The sequence below is a fragment of the Pristiophorus japonicus genome, chromosome 3 (assembly GCF_044704955.1).
Source record: "Pristiophorus japonicus isolate sPriJap1 chromosome 3, sPriJap1.hap1, whole genome shotgun sequence".
Classification (NCBI taxonomy): Eukaryota; Metazoa; Chordata; class Chondrichthyes; family Pristiophoridae; genus Pristiophorus; species Pristiophorus japonicus.
In genome coordinates this window covers 302544203-302559017 of record NC_091979.1, presented here as the reverse complement: position 1 = coordinate 302559017, position 14815 = coordinate 302544203, and the positions used below count along the sequence as shown (strand labels likewise).

The following is a 14815-nucleotide window of genomic DNA, read 5'->3' as shown; positions in this document are numbered from 1 at the left end:
ATCTGACCACTCCTGAAAAACCTTCTGGTGAGTTAAAAAACCAGCGCACATTCACAAATCAGCACTGAAAGATACCGTTGTTTTTAAATCGAAGATTTTGGAGGGAGTCAAGAACACTGTCAAAAATCAATAATAAAGTTCAACTTTTTTTTAACCTGTCAATGTAGAAGTGTAAATTTGTTGGATTTCAGAAGTTTTCTAATTTTTTTACTCACTCGCAAGCCACCAGCGAAAGTCTTGAAGCAAGGCTGGAGGGTCGTAGATTTGGCCGGCAGAATCGGCCTCGTGCCCGGACACACCGGCTCGGGGTTAGGCTACAAAACAAGGCAGGGGGGATGAGAGCGAGAGAGAGAACGCGAGGTGCCGATCAGAAGCTTGGAACCCGGGGAGGGAGAGAGAGAGAAGTCACTCCGCAATTATTAAAGGCTGGGTAGAGTAGAGCAGAATAGCCGATCGGAAGGCTTGAAGCCCAGGGAGGGAGAGAGAGAGAAGTCACAAGACCTTTGGATGTGGTCCATCCATACAGACCTGGAGAGATACAACTGCGATCCTGTGTTGCCTGCTTTCCTGTCGTTTTGAGCTTCTTTCAAAGGTTAAATGTAAGTATGGGGGCAGTACTGACAATGCCATACCTTGTGCGAGCCTTCTGCATTATGGTGCTACGTCGGAGACAATTGATTCGACTTCATCGCATCAGGAACATTAGAGCCCGTAGGGTGCTGGGCAGGAGGCCTTAACCACCTCAGGTATATCGAGACAGACGTTCGTACCTCCACCTGAGTGATGCAGACTGTGTCAGAAGGCTGCGTTTCTGCAAAGAAGTTGTAAGTGAGATCTGAGAGTTGGTCAAAGCAAACCTGCTACCTGCAATCTGCTTCAGGAGGACTGCTTTGTCAGTTGAAGTGAAGGTAACAGCTGCACTTTCATTCTATGCCTCCGGGTCGTTTCAAGCTACAACTGGGGATGTGTGCGCCATCTCTCAACATGTAACACGTCTCCATTCGCCAGGTGACGGCTGTACTGTATGCGCGGAGGAATGACTTCATAAAGTTCCCCATGACTGCCCAAGCAATCCATGACTGATGTGGGCTTCTCCAGGATTGCTGGCTTCCCAAAGGTACAGGGCTGCATTGATTGTACCCACATCGCCTTGCGAGCACCTTTGAAGGATTCCAAGATGTACAAAAACAGAAAAGGCTTCCACTCCATTAATGTACAGCTCGTGTGTGATGACATGCATCATATCATGTTAGTCGATGCGAGATACCCTGGCAGCACCCATGATCCTACGCGACAGAGTTATATCTGCCATGTTTCGGCAGCAGCCAGAAGGGCAGAGCTGGCTAGTGGGAGACAAACGGTATGGCCTCGCCACCTGGCTTATGACTCCCCTACACGTAACCCGGATGGAAGCTGACCGTCAATACATCGCACATTGCAATGCACAGCATCATTGAGAGGACCATTGGTATATTGAAGCAGCGTTTCCGATGCCTGGACCATTCCGGGGGCTACTTGCTGTACCCCCCTGAGATTGTCGGTCAGTTCACTGTTGTGTGCTGCATGCTGCATAACTTAGTCATCATGAGGCAGCAGCAGCTGGTAGTGGAAGAACTACGGGCGGTGAGAGTGACTGATGATGATGATGTGGAAGATGCAGGTGAGGAGGATGAGGAAGCCATGCAAGTGCCTGAGACCGGAGCACGACGGCGGAGGAGGGCGGGCCATCGTGCCCCTTTAACAATTGATCAAGCCCTGCACCAGCAGCTCATCTGTGAACGCTTTACTGATGCTGGAGGCTCAGTGACAACTATTCCAAATGGACATGTTTACTGTTTGGAGCTGTTCTGTAATGTTGTGTTGTGTTAATGGAACATAATTCTGTTTTAATGTAAAATATATTTTATTCAAAAGTTTACAATGTACTTAACTTTAATAAAATTATTCTTGTATCAAACTTTACTTTAATATCACTTTTTAAGATCACTTAAAAACTTTATTGCTTATAAACTTGTAAATTTACATAACTTACAAAAAAATTTTTAAGAACAGTTACAACAGTAACAATAATATTAACAGCAGCAAAGAAAGGCTGCACCCATCTCTCATCCCCCTTATTCTAAGACCGCCCGCTACATTTGGCCTTGGACTCTCCACCACCCCTGCCTGCTTGATTCTATCAATAGGCACAGCACTCCTCTCACACACACAACTGGCTCTTTAAAAATGGCCGATTGCCAAATCCGAGCTGTACTGAGCATGTGCGTACATTGGAGCGACATCAAAAACTTAACTTTTTTTCGCGCATGCGCAGAAGGTGCAGCTTCATTTTTTGGCTCCACCCCCCGAGGCGACTGGACATGCTGCGCGGCACCAAATTCGAATTATACATCGGGGAAACTTTGGCAAAATATTTCTGGCGCATTTCTGGCCTAGAAAAAGGGATGTCACTCTGGCAATACGCCAGAAAACGGGCTTGGGGAAAATTGAGCCCATTGTGTTTCATGTCACATATTGTGAGGGTCTTGTATCAAAAATGAGCCCTCCCCACTCCTCCCACCCCAGCCTTTTAAAACATTTTCTCAAGTTCAAGTACAGGTTGAGCGCCGTGATCTGGACACCGGGCCGATCCGTGACGGGGTCGTCCGGAAACCGGAAAATGTTTCCAAATCTGGATTCCCCCACCTCGGCTGCCCGACACCCTACCTCGGCCCAGCCAAAGATGTTCTGAAATCTGAAAATACCCGGAACGGTCGAGGTTTCCGGATTTCGGACATCACACTTGTTATGTTAACTAATAGTCCACCCATCAAAAACATGTTATTTTGGCTCTTAAACACTTGCGCTAAGCCACTCACCTGGTTGCAAGATCATTGTGGAAGATAGGGTTGTTATCAGTTGGTTTATTGGGGTGAATAATCATTGAACAGTCGGTGTAAAAGGTAGGTTCTTGTGCGTAATGCACGCATGTATCCCTATTGTGTGACAGCACCAGACTAAGGATTTGTTTCTCTAGCAGTTTCATTTTTATTTTTGTTGCATTCTAACTTTTCTTTGTCACCAGTATTTTTCTGCTTTACTTTTATTGTCTGCCTGCAGGATCTTTCTTTTCCGCTCGGCCTTTCCAGTTCCCAATGCTCCTGATGCAACAAGAACAAATTTCATCCTGTAAAGTAGCACAGCTCTAATTAAAAAATAAATCCACCTATAATTTACAGTTTATTGGTCCAAATGTGTCGTATATGAGAGGGTGTTCGGGCAACCTACTCCCAGGCCACTGCCAGTGACTCACTACCGGAGCAGCGTGTGCAAGAACAACCGCCGGGTAACTCATTTCTTCCTTTGCGTTTTCCTCCCCTCCTAAAACGAGGAATTGCTTCACCTCCTCTTGACCTCCCGACTGTAACCTGGCTGAGATTGGAAATTTACACTGGGTGGACTTGCGGAAAGGAAACCTGTAACCATTCTTTCCATGGCACAGCAAACTGGAAGAGCTACATGTCTCCTCTCTATCCCCCCCCACCACCGACCTGTTGTTAAGCAATATCATAGTGAAGGGATGTACTTTCATCGTATCCATCTGAGATTGTGATCTTTCAGTCTAACAGAGAGTCGGGATAAATGGTTCATTCTCTGGTTGGCAACCAGTAACTAGTGGGGTGCAGCAGGGATCAGTGCTGGGACCATAACTATTTACAATCTACATTAATGACTTGAAAGAAGGGACTGAGTGTAACGTAGCCAAGTTTGCTGATGTTACAAAGATTGGCGGGAAAGCAATGTGTGAGGAGGACACCAAAAATCTGCAAAGGGACATAGACAGGCTAAGTGAGTTGGCAAAAATTTGGCAGATGGAGTATAATGTCGGAAAGTGTGAGGTCATGCACTTTGGCAGAAAAAAAATCAAAGAGCAAGTTATTATTTAAATGGAGAAAGATTGCAAAGTGCCGCAGTACAGCGGGACCTAGGAGTGCTTGTGCAAGAAACACAAAAGGATAGTATGCAGGTACAGCAAGTGATCAGGAAGGTCAATGGTATCGTGGCCTTTATTGCAAAGGGGATGGAGTATAAAAGCAGGGAAGTCTTGCTACAGCTATATAAGGTATTGGTGAGGCCACTCCTGGAATACTGCAGGCAGTTTTGGTTTCCATATTTACCAAAGGACATACTTGCTTTGGAGGCAGTTCAGCGAAGGTTCACTAGGTTGATTCCGGGGATAAGGGGATTAACTTATGAGGAAAGGTTGAGTAGGTTGGGCCTCATTGGAATTCAGAAGAATGAGGAATGATCTTATCGAAACATATAAGATTATGAGGGGGTTTGACAAGGTGGATGCAGAGAGGATGTTTCCACTGATGGGGGAGGCTAAAACTAGAGGGTATGATCTCAGAATACGGGGCCACCCATTTAAAACAGAGATGAAGAGAAATTTCTTCTGAGGGTTGTAAATCAGTGGAATTTGCTGCTTCAGAGAGCTTTGAAAGAAACATAGAAACATAGAAAATAGGTGCAGGAGTCGGCCATTCGACCTTCGAGCCTGCACCACCATTCAATAAGATCATGGCTGATCATTCCCTCAGTACCGCTTTCCTGCTTTCTCTCCATACCCCTTGATCCCCTTAGCCGTAAGGGGGGCCATATCTAACTCCCTTTTGAATATTTCCAATGAACTGGCATCAACAACTCTCTGCGGCAGGGAATTCCATAGGTTAACAACTCTCTGAGTGAAGAAGTTTCTCCTCATCTCAGTCCTAAATGGCCTACCCATTATCCTAAGAATTTGTCCCCTGGTTCTGGACTTCCCCAACATCGGGAACATTCTTCCCGCATCTAATCTGTCCAGTCCCATCAGAATCTTGTACGTTTCTATGAGATCCCCTCTCACCCTTCTAAACACCAGTGAATAAAGGCCCAGTTGATCCATATGACATCCTTGGAATCAGTCTGGTGAACCTTCGCTGCACTCCCTCAATAGCAAGAACGTCCTTCCTCAGATTAGGTGACCAAAACTGTATACAATATTCCAGGTGAGGCCTCACTAAGGCCCTGTAAAACTGCAGTAAGACCTCCCTGTTCCTATACTCAAATCCCCTAGCTATGAAGGCTAACATACCATTTGCCTTCTTCACCGCCTGCTGTACCTGCATGCCCACTTTGTGACTGATGAACCATGACACCCAGGTCTCGTTGCACCTCCCCTTTTCCTAATCTGTCATCATCCAGATAATATTCTGCCTTCGTGTTTTTGCCCCAAAAATGGATAACCTCACATTTATCCACATTATACTGCATCTGCCATGCATTTGCCCACTCACCTAACCTGTCCAAGCCACCCTGCAGCCTCTTAGCGTCCTCCTCACAGCTCACACCGCCACCCAGTTTAGTGTCATCTGCAAACTTGGAGATATTGCACTCAATTCCTTCATCTAAATCGTTAATGTATATTGTAAAGAGCTGAGCTCCCAGCACTGAGCCCTGCGGCACTCCAATAGTCACTGCCTGCCATTCTGAAAAGTACCCGTTTATCTCGACTCTCTGCTTCCTGTCTGCCAACCAGTTCTCTATCCACGTCAGTACATTACCCCCAATACGATGCGCTTTGATTTTGCTCACCAATCTCTTGTGCGGGACCTTATCAAAAGCCTTTTGAAAGTCCAAATACACCACATCCACTCGTTCTCCCTTGTCCACTCTACTAGTTACATCCTCAAAAAATTCCAGAAACTTCGTCAAGCATGATTTCCCTTTCATAAATTCATGCTGACTTGGTCCGATCCTGTCACTGCTTTCCAAATGCGCTGCTATTTCATCCTTAATGATTGATTCCAACATTTTCCCCACTACTGATGTCAGGCTAACCGGTCTATAATTAACTGTTTTCTCTCCCTCCTTTTTTAAACAGTGGTGTTACATTAGCTACCTTCCAGTCCATAGGAATTGATCCAGAGTCGATAGACTGTTGGAAAATGATCACCAATGCATCCACTATTTCTAGGGCCACTTCCTTAAGTACTCTGGGATGCAGCCTATCAGGCCCCGGGGATTTATCGGCCTTCAATCCCATCAATTTCCCTAACACAATTTCCCGCCTAATAAGGATATCCTTCAGTTCCTCCTTCTCACTAGATCTACTGTCCCTTAGTACAATCGGAAGGTTTTTTGTGTCTTCCTTCGTGAAGACAGAACCGAAGTATTTGTTCAATTGGTCTGCCATTTCTTTGTTCCCCTTTATAAATTCACCTGAATCCGACTGCAAGGGACCTACGTTTGTCTTCACTAATCTTTTTCTCTTCACATATTTATAGAAGCTTTTGCAGTCAGTTTTTATGTTCCCTGCAAGCTTCCCCTCGTACTCTATTTTCCCCCTCTTAATTAAACCCTTAGTCCTCCTCTGTTGAATTCTAAATTTCTCCTAGTCCTCAGGTTTGCTGCTTTTTCTAGCCAAATTATATGCCTCCAACTTGGCCTTAACACTATCCTTAATTTCCCTTGTTAGCCACGGTTGAGCCACCTTCCCCGTTTTATTTTTATTCCAGACAGGGATGTACAATTGCTGAAGTTCATCCATGTGATCTTTAAATGTTTGCAATTGCTTATCCACCATCAACCCTTTAAGTATCCTTTGCCAGTCTATTCTCGCCAATTCACGCCTCATACCGTCGAAGTTACCTTTCCTTAAGTTTAGGACCCTAGTTTCTGAATTAACCGTTTCACTCTCCATCTTAATAAAGAATTCTACCATATTATGGTCACTCTTCCCCAAGGGGCCTCGTACAACAAGATTGCTAATTAGTCCCTTCTCGTTACACATCACCCAGTCTAGGATGGTCAGCTCTCTAGTTGGTTCCTTGACATATTGTCTAGAAAACCATCCCTAATACACTCCAGGAAATCCTCCTCCACCACATTGCTACCAGTTAGGTTAGCCCAATCAATATGTAGATTAAAGTCGCCCATGATAACTGCTGTACCTTTATTGCACGCATCCCTTATTTCTTGTTTGATGCTGTCTCGAACCTCACTACTACTGTTTGGTGGTCTGTACACAACTCCCACTAGCGTTTTCTGCCCTTTGGTATTCCGCAGCTCCACCCATACCGATTGCACATCATCCAAGCTAATGCCCTTCCTTACCATTTAATTAATTTCCTCTTTAACCGGTAATGCCACACCGCCTCCTTTTCCTTTCTGTCTATCCTTCCTAAATGTTGAATACCCCTGGATGTTGAGTTCCCAGCCTTGGTCACCCTGGAGCCATGTCTCCGTGATGCCAATTACATCATTCCCGTTAACTGCTATCTGCGCAGTTAATTCGTCCACCTTATTCCGAATACTCCTCGCATTGAGGCACAAAGCCTTCAGGCTTGCCTTTTTAACACACTTTGCCCCTTTTAGAATTTTGCTGTAATGTGGCCCATTTTGTTTTTTGCCTTGCGCTTCTCTGCCCTCCACTTTTACTATTCTCCTTTCTATCTTTTGCTTCTGCCTCCAGTTTATTTCCCTCTGTCTCCCTGCATAGGTTTCCATCCCCCTGCCATATTAGTTTAACTCCTCTCCAATAGCACTAGCAAACACTTCCCCCTCAGCCATTGATTTCGGTCCTGCCCAGATGCAGACTGTCCGGTTTGTACTGGTCCCACCTTCCCCCAGAACCGGTTCCAATGCCCCAGGAATTTGAATCCCTCTCTTCTGCACCACTGCTCAAGCCATGTATTCATCTGAGCTATCTTGCGATTCCTACTCTGACTAGCACATGGCATTGGTAGCAATCCTGAGATTACTACTTTTGAGGTCCTACTTTTTAATTTAACTCCTAGCTTCATAAATTCGTCTCGTCGGACCTCATCCCGTTTTTTACCTATATCATTAGTACCTAGATGCACCACGACAACTGGCTGTTCACCCTCCCTTTTCAGAATGTCCTGCACCCGCTCCGAGACATCCTTGACCCTTGCACCAGGGAGGCAACATACCATCCTGGAGTCTCGGTTGCGGCCGCAGAAACGCCTATCTATTCCCCTTACAATTGAATCCCCTATCACTATCGCTCTCCCACTCTTTTTCCTGCCCTCCTGTGCAGCAGAGCCAGCCATGGTGCCATGAACTTGGCTGCTGCTGCTCTCCCCTGATGAGTCATCCCCCTCAACAGTATTCAAAGCGGTGTATCTGTTTTGCAGGGGGATGACCGCAGGGGACCCCTGCACTACCTTCCTTGCACTGCTCTTCCTGTTAGTCTTCCATTCCCTATCTGGCTGTGGACCCTTTACCTGCGGTAAGACCAACTCACTAAATGTGCTATTCACATCATTCACAGCATCGTGCATGCTCCAGAGTGAATCCACCTGCAGCTCCAGTTCCACAACGCGGTCCGTCAGGAGCAGGAGGTGGATACACTTCCCGCACACATAGTCGTCAGGGACACTGGACTTCCCACATGGTACAGGAGGAGCATAACATGTGTCCGAGCTCTCCTGCCACTACTTAACCCTTAGATAAACTTAATTTGTCAACAACAATGCTAAATGTTACTTACGAAAAAAGAAAAGCTACTTACCAATCACCAGCCAATCACTTACCCCCTTGGCTATGACGTCACCTTTTGATTTCTTTCTACTTTTTTGCCTGCTGCAGCTGCACCGGCTGGGCCTTTATAGGCCGCTGCAACGTCCCCGGACTCCTGCTGCTCGCACTCTGGGACATTGAATAAATTTAAGACAGAAATAGAAAGTTTCTTGAACAATACGGGGATAAGGGGTTATGGGGAGCAGGCGGGGTGGAGCTGAGTCCATGATCAGATCAGCCATGATCTTATTGAATGGTGGAGCAGGCTCGAGGGGCCGTATGACCTACTCCTGTTTTTATTTCTTATGTTCTTATATTTAGTTTGTCTGTAAGGCTTTGTACATCTTATTTCTAAAGGTTTTCTTTATCTGTACGAGATTCCCAGGAGACTCTTGCAAATCTGTGTGTAATACACTGTGCCAGGACTCTGCATGAGGCTGTTTAAAGTACAATCTAATGTCCTTTGTCGTTGTACACTTTGTGTACAAAATGTTTCACTGACTAACCAAGTCAACAGGCTGAGCTGTCAGTGGCAGTAAGCCATGCCGTGCTACAGATAACTGGCAGCACCACTTCTCTTCTCGGAGATGTGCAGATGAACTACAGAAAGTGGCCTGGGTTTCATCCTTCTGTGCTCACCAGGCTGTGATTGTCCAGGCTGCTGAACAAGGAAACCCCAGCTAAGTCAGTCTAATGGTACATTAGCAATGCTGTGTTTTAATTGCATCTATTTTTTTGTATATGCTGGATTCTCGACATGTAGCTGCCAATGTGCTGTACAACTAAACATCCTGTATTACACTCTGTGTTGACATTTCATTTTGTGTTATTTTCATTTTCCAAACAGATTCATCTTAAACTATTTGGTGTTTTAGTTTACAGGATTTTTTTTTAACCTCTCCTGTGTTTCAGTCTTCAGTACAACTCTTGGTGACTCAAAGGTTCTGTGCCCATCCTTAAATTCAGACCAAGTGAAATGAACTGTAAACACAGCTGCTTATGGCAGTAATAGACCAGCATTTTGAACATTTCAGAAGGAATTTCCGTGTGCGTGTTTGGGAGCAAGCACCACTTATAATGTGAAATAGATAACTGCAACTTAAAGTTAGTAACTTCTGCAACCAGGTAGTGCAGCAGCAGCTTCAGATCGACAATCCGTTGTATCTGGAAATAGGACACTTCCCACCGATGTCACCATGGTGTTTGTGTTTTTTGTCTTTATTACACATGGTGCATTATGTTCATGTGATGATGCATGTTATTTCTTGAGCTTGCTCTCAAGGCTCCCTTTAGGCTCGATAAGCAAGGAGGTGTGTTATCACAACGAGTATGCACATTCGCACTCTTTCACAGGCAACCATATTCTTTCCAGCAGTTTAGATAAAGCTGTCCAGTTCAGCTGCAAGGCCGTAGTCAAATTAGTAACATAGCTGTCATGGTAGATCTTGATTTGCAATGACCCAGTGCAAGTGTATCCTGCTTAGTAGTATTGTTTCTTTCAGGCTCACCAGCAGAGCAGAAAGGCGGAGCGTATGCTAGCAGCAGGAAAGTATGCTGAAGCAATTGATTGTCATGGGAAGGCTGCAGGTTGGTGAATCTTTTCAGCATATAAAATATAGAAACATAGAAAATAGGAGCAGTAGTAGGCCATTCGGCCTTTCAAGTCTGCACCGCCATTCAATATGATCATGGCTGATCCTCTATTTCAACACCATATTCCCGCTTTTTCCCCATACCCCTTGATACCTTTTGTTTCTAGAAATCTGTCTATCTTCCTCTTAAATATATTCAGTGACTTGACCTCCACAGCCTTCTGTGGTAGAGAATTCCACAGGTTCACCACCCTCTGAGTGAAAAAATGTCTTCTCATCTCGGTCCTATATTTCCTACCCCGTATCCTGAGACTGTGACCCCCTTGTTATAGACTCCCCAGCCAGTGGAAACATCCTCCCTGCATCCAGTCTAGCCAACCTAGTCAGAATTTTATATATTTCAATGAGATCCCCTCTCATTCTTCTAAACTTTAGTGAGTACAGGCCTAGTCGACCCAATCTCTCATACGACAGTCTTGCCATCCCAGGAATCAGTCTGGTGAACCTGTGCTGTACTCCCTCTATGGCACGTATATCCTTTCTTAGGTAAGGAGATCAAAACTGCACACAATACTCCAGGTGCGGTCTCACCAAGACCCAGTATAACTGTAGTAAGACATCCTTGCTCCTGTACTCAAATCCTCTTGCCAAAACTGTAGCACCGTGGGACATTTTTGCTATTTAAAGACAAAGTTTTAATGTAGTACTAATAATTAGAAAATATTACACAGCCTGTGGTTTATATCGGACTCGGAGATGTCTGCTTATTTTGTAGACGCGGTTGCCATTCTTACTTTAGTTCCTTCCACTAGAGAATTATACAACAACAATTTGCCTTTAATGTAATAAAATATCCCAAGGTGCTTCACAGGAGCATTATCAAAAAACATTTTACACCCAGCCACATAGGGAGATATTAGGACAGGTGATCAAAAGCTTGGTGAAAGGGGTAGGTTTTAAGGAGCATAAGGAGGAATGAGAGGCGGAGAGGTTTAGGCAGGGAATTCAGAGCTTGGGGCCTAGGCAGCAGAAGGCATGGCCGCCAATGGTGGAGCGATTAAAATCGGGGACGTACAAAAGGCCAGAATTGGAGGAACGCAGAGATCTTGGAGGGTTGTAGGGGTGGAGGTGGTTAGAGATACAGAGGGGCGAGGCCGTGGAGGGATTTGGAAACAAGAATGAGAATTTTAAAATCGAGGCCAGCGAGCACAGGGGTGATGGGTGAACGGGACTTGATGCGAGTTAAGATACGGGCAGCGGAGTTTTGGATGAACTCCAGTTTATTTAGAGTGGAAGAGGGGTGGCCGGCCAGGAGAGCATTGGAATAGTCAAGTCTAGAGGTAATAAAGGCATACAGCACATACACACAGAAGAAGGGCAATTCGATCCATTGTGCCTGTGAAAGCTCTTTGAAAGAGTTATCCAATTCGTCTCATTTATCTGCTTTTTCTCCCATAGCCCTGCAAATCTCTCCTTTTTCAAGTATCCAATCTCCTTTTGAAAGTTATTATTAAATCTGTTTCCACTGCTTCCAGGCAGTGCATTCTAGATCATAACCTGCATAAAAATATTCTCCTCATCTCCCCTCGGGTTCTTTGGCCAATTATGCGTCCTCAGGTTAGTTTCTCCTTATTTACTCTATCAAAACCCCTCATAATTTTGAACACCTTTATTAAAATCTCCCCTTAACCTTCTATGCTTCTCTGATCTCTCCATATAACTGAAGTCTTTGATCCCTGGTACTATTCTGGTAAATCTTCTCTGCACCCTCTCATCCTTCCGAAAATGTGGTGCCCAGAATTGGATACAATACCCCAGCTGAGGCCTAATGTATAAAGGTTGACCATAACTTCTTACCTTTTATACTCTATGCCTCTAGGAAACAGGGTTTAGTATGTAGTAAGCAAGGCGGTCTTTCTGTGCTGAATGGTATATACTTTAATGCAAGGAGTATAGCGAATAAGGCAGGTGAGCTAAGAGCACACGTAGACACTTGGGAGTGTGACATTATAGCCATTACAGAAACATGGCTGAAAGAGGGGCAGGTTTAGCAGATCAATATTCCTGGCTACAGGATTTTTAGACAAGATAAAGAGGGGGTAAAAAGAAAAAGGGGGGGGGGAGGATGCAGTACTGATTAAAGAAAATATTACAGTGGCGAGGAGGAATGATATGTTAGAGGGATCATCAAATGAGGCCATATGGGTCGAATTGAAAAATAAAAAAGGGGCGATCACACTGCTGGGCGTGTATTATAGACCCCCAAACAGTGGGAGGGAGATAGAGGAGCAAATATGTAGGCAAATTGCAAGTCTAAAAACTATAGGGTGGTAATAGGGGATTTTGACTATCCAAATATTGATTGGGACAAATTTAGTGTGAAGGGTATAGAGGGTGCGGCATTCTTGACATGCATTCAAGAGAACTTTTTTAGTCAGTATGTAGCAAGCCAACACGAGAGGGGGCGGTCTTGTATTTAGTTTTGGGGAATGAAGCTGGGCAGGTTGAAGGGGTATTAGTGGGAGAGCACTTGGGTGCCAGTGACCATAATTCAGTCAGATTCAAGTTGGTTATGGATAAGGACAAGAATAGGCCTGGGATAAAAGTTCTGAATTGAGGAAAAGCTAATTTTGCTAAGTTAAGGAGTAATTTGGCCATAGTGGACTGGAAACAGCTACTTGTGGGTAAATCAGTGATGGAACAGTGGGAGGCATTTAAGGAGGAGATCCGGAAGGCTCAGGCCAAACATGCGCCCTTAAAGAAAAAGGCTGGGAAAAATAATTCTAGAGCCCCCTGGATGTCTAGGGACTTACAGGGGAGGATTAAGAAAAAAAGGGACGCTTATGTCATATATCAACGGCTAAATACTATAGAATCTTTAGAGGAATATAGAAAGAGCCCAAATTAAAAAGGATATTTGGAATGCTAAGAGAGAGCACGAGAAATTCTTGGCCAGTAAAATTAAGGAAAACTCTAAGATGTTCTATAAATATATTAAGAGTAAGAGGGTAACTAAAAAAAGGGTAGGGCCTATTAGAGACCATGACGGTAATCTTTGTGTGGAGGCGGAGGGTTCTTCTGTTTTCACAAAGGAAAGGGGCAATGCAGATACTGCTATCGAGGAGGAGTGAGATATTTTGGATGAAATAAATATAGTAAGAGAGGAAGTATTAAGGGGTTTAGCAGCTTTGAAAGTAGATAAGTCACCAGGCCCGGATGAAATGCATCTCAGGCTGTTGAGCGAAGGAAAAGAGGAAATAGCAGAGGCCTTGACCATCATTTTCCAGTCCTCTTTGGATCTGGGCATGGTACCGGAGGATTGGAGGACTGTTAATGTAGTACCCTTGTTTAAGAAGGGAGAAAGGGATAGGCCGAGTAATTACAGGCCTGTCAGCCTAATCTCAGTGGTGGGAAAATTATTAGAAAAAATCCTGAAAGACAGGATAAATCTGCATTTGGAAAGGCAAGGATTAATTAGGGACAGTCAGCACTGATTTGTCAAGGGAAGATCGTGTCTGACTAACTTGATTGAATTTTTTGAGGAGGTAACCAAGAGGGTCCATGAGGGTAGTGCGTACGATGTAGTATATATGGACTTTAGCAAAGCTTTTGATAAAGTCCCACATGGTAGACTGGTATGAAGGTTAAAGCCCATGGAATACAGGATAAAGTGTCAAGCTGGATCCAAAATTGGCTTGGAGGTGGGAAGCAAAAGGTAATGATTGATGGATGTTTTTGTGACTGGAAGGATGTTTCCAGTGGGGTTCCGCAGGGCTCAGTACTGGGACCCTTGCTTTTTGTGGTATATATCAACGATTTAGATTTGAAATATATAGAGTATGATTAAGAAGTTTGCAGACGACACTAAAATTGGCTGTGTGGTTAATAATGAAGAGGAAAGTCATGGGCTGCAGAAGGATATCAATCTACTGGTCAGGTGGGCAAAGCAATGGCAAATGAAATTTAATTTGGAGAAGTGCGAGGTGATGCACTTTGAGAGGGCTAATAAAGAAAGTATATACAGATTAAGCGGTAGGCCACTTAATAGTGTAGATGAACAAAGGGACCTTGGAGTGCTTGTCCACAGATCCCTGAAAGTAGCAGGCCAGGTGGATAAGGTATTTGGAATGCTTGCCTTTATTGGCTGAGGCATAGAATATAAGAACAGGGAGGTTATGCTTAAATTGTATAATACTTGGGTTAGGCCACAGCTGGAGTATTGCGTGCAGTTCTGGTCACCGTATTATAGGAAGGACGTGATTGCACTAGAGAGGGTGCAGAGGAGATTTACTCGGATGCTGCCTGGAATGGAGAATCTTAGTTATGAGGACAGATTGGATAGGCTGGCTTTGTTCTCATTGGAACAGAGGAGGTTGAGAGGAGACCTCATTGAGGTGTACAAAATATTGAGGGGCCTGGATGTAGTGGAAAGTAAGGGTCTATTTCCATTGATGGAGGGGTCTATTACGAGGGGGCATAGTTTTAAGGTGGTTGGTGGAAGGATTTGAGGGGGGGCTTCTTTACGCAGAGGGTTGTGGGGATCTGTAACTCGCTGCCTGGAAGAGTCATGGATGCAGAAACCCTCACCACTTTTTAAGAGATGGTTGGATGGGCACTTAAAGTGCAGTAACCTGCAGGGTTACGGACGTAGAGTTAGTAAT

The 14815-nt window shown here is 44.7% G+C and overlaps 1 protein-coding gene across 1 annotated transcript in view; it reads left to right on the top strand.

The window, feature by feature from the left end:
* Positions 1–3273: 3273 nt before the first annotated feature.
* LOC139259557 (nuclear receptor-binding factor 2-like) overlaps positions 3274–14815 on the top strand; it is a 40839-nt gene continuing 29297 nt past the window's right edge. Inside the window, exons 1-2 of the mRNA XM_070875052.1 lie at positions 3274–3325; positions 10065–10149. Coding sequence (XP_070731153.1) covers positions 10095–10149 — 55 coding nt within the window. The 5' untranslated portion in view covers positions 3274–3325; positions 10065–10094. The remainder of the gene's footprint in view (positions 3326–10064; positions 10150–14815) is intronic.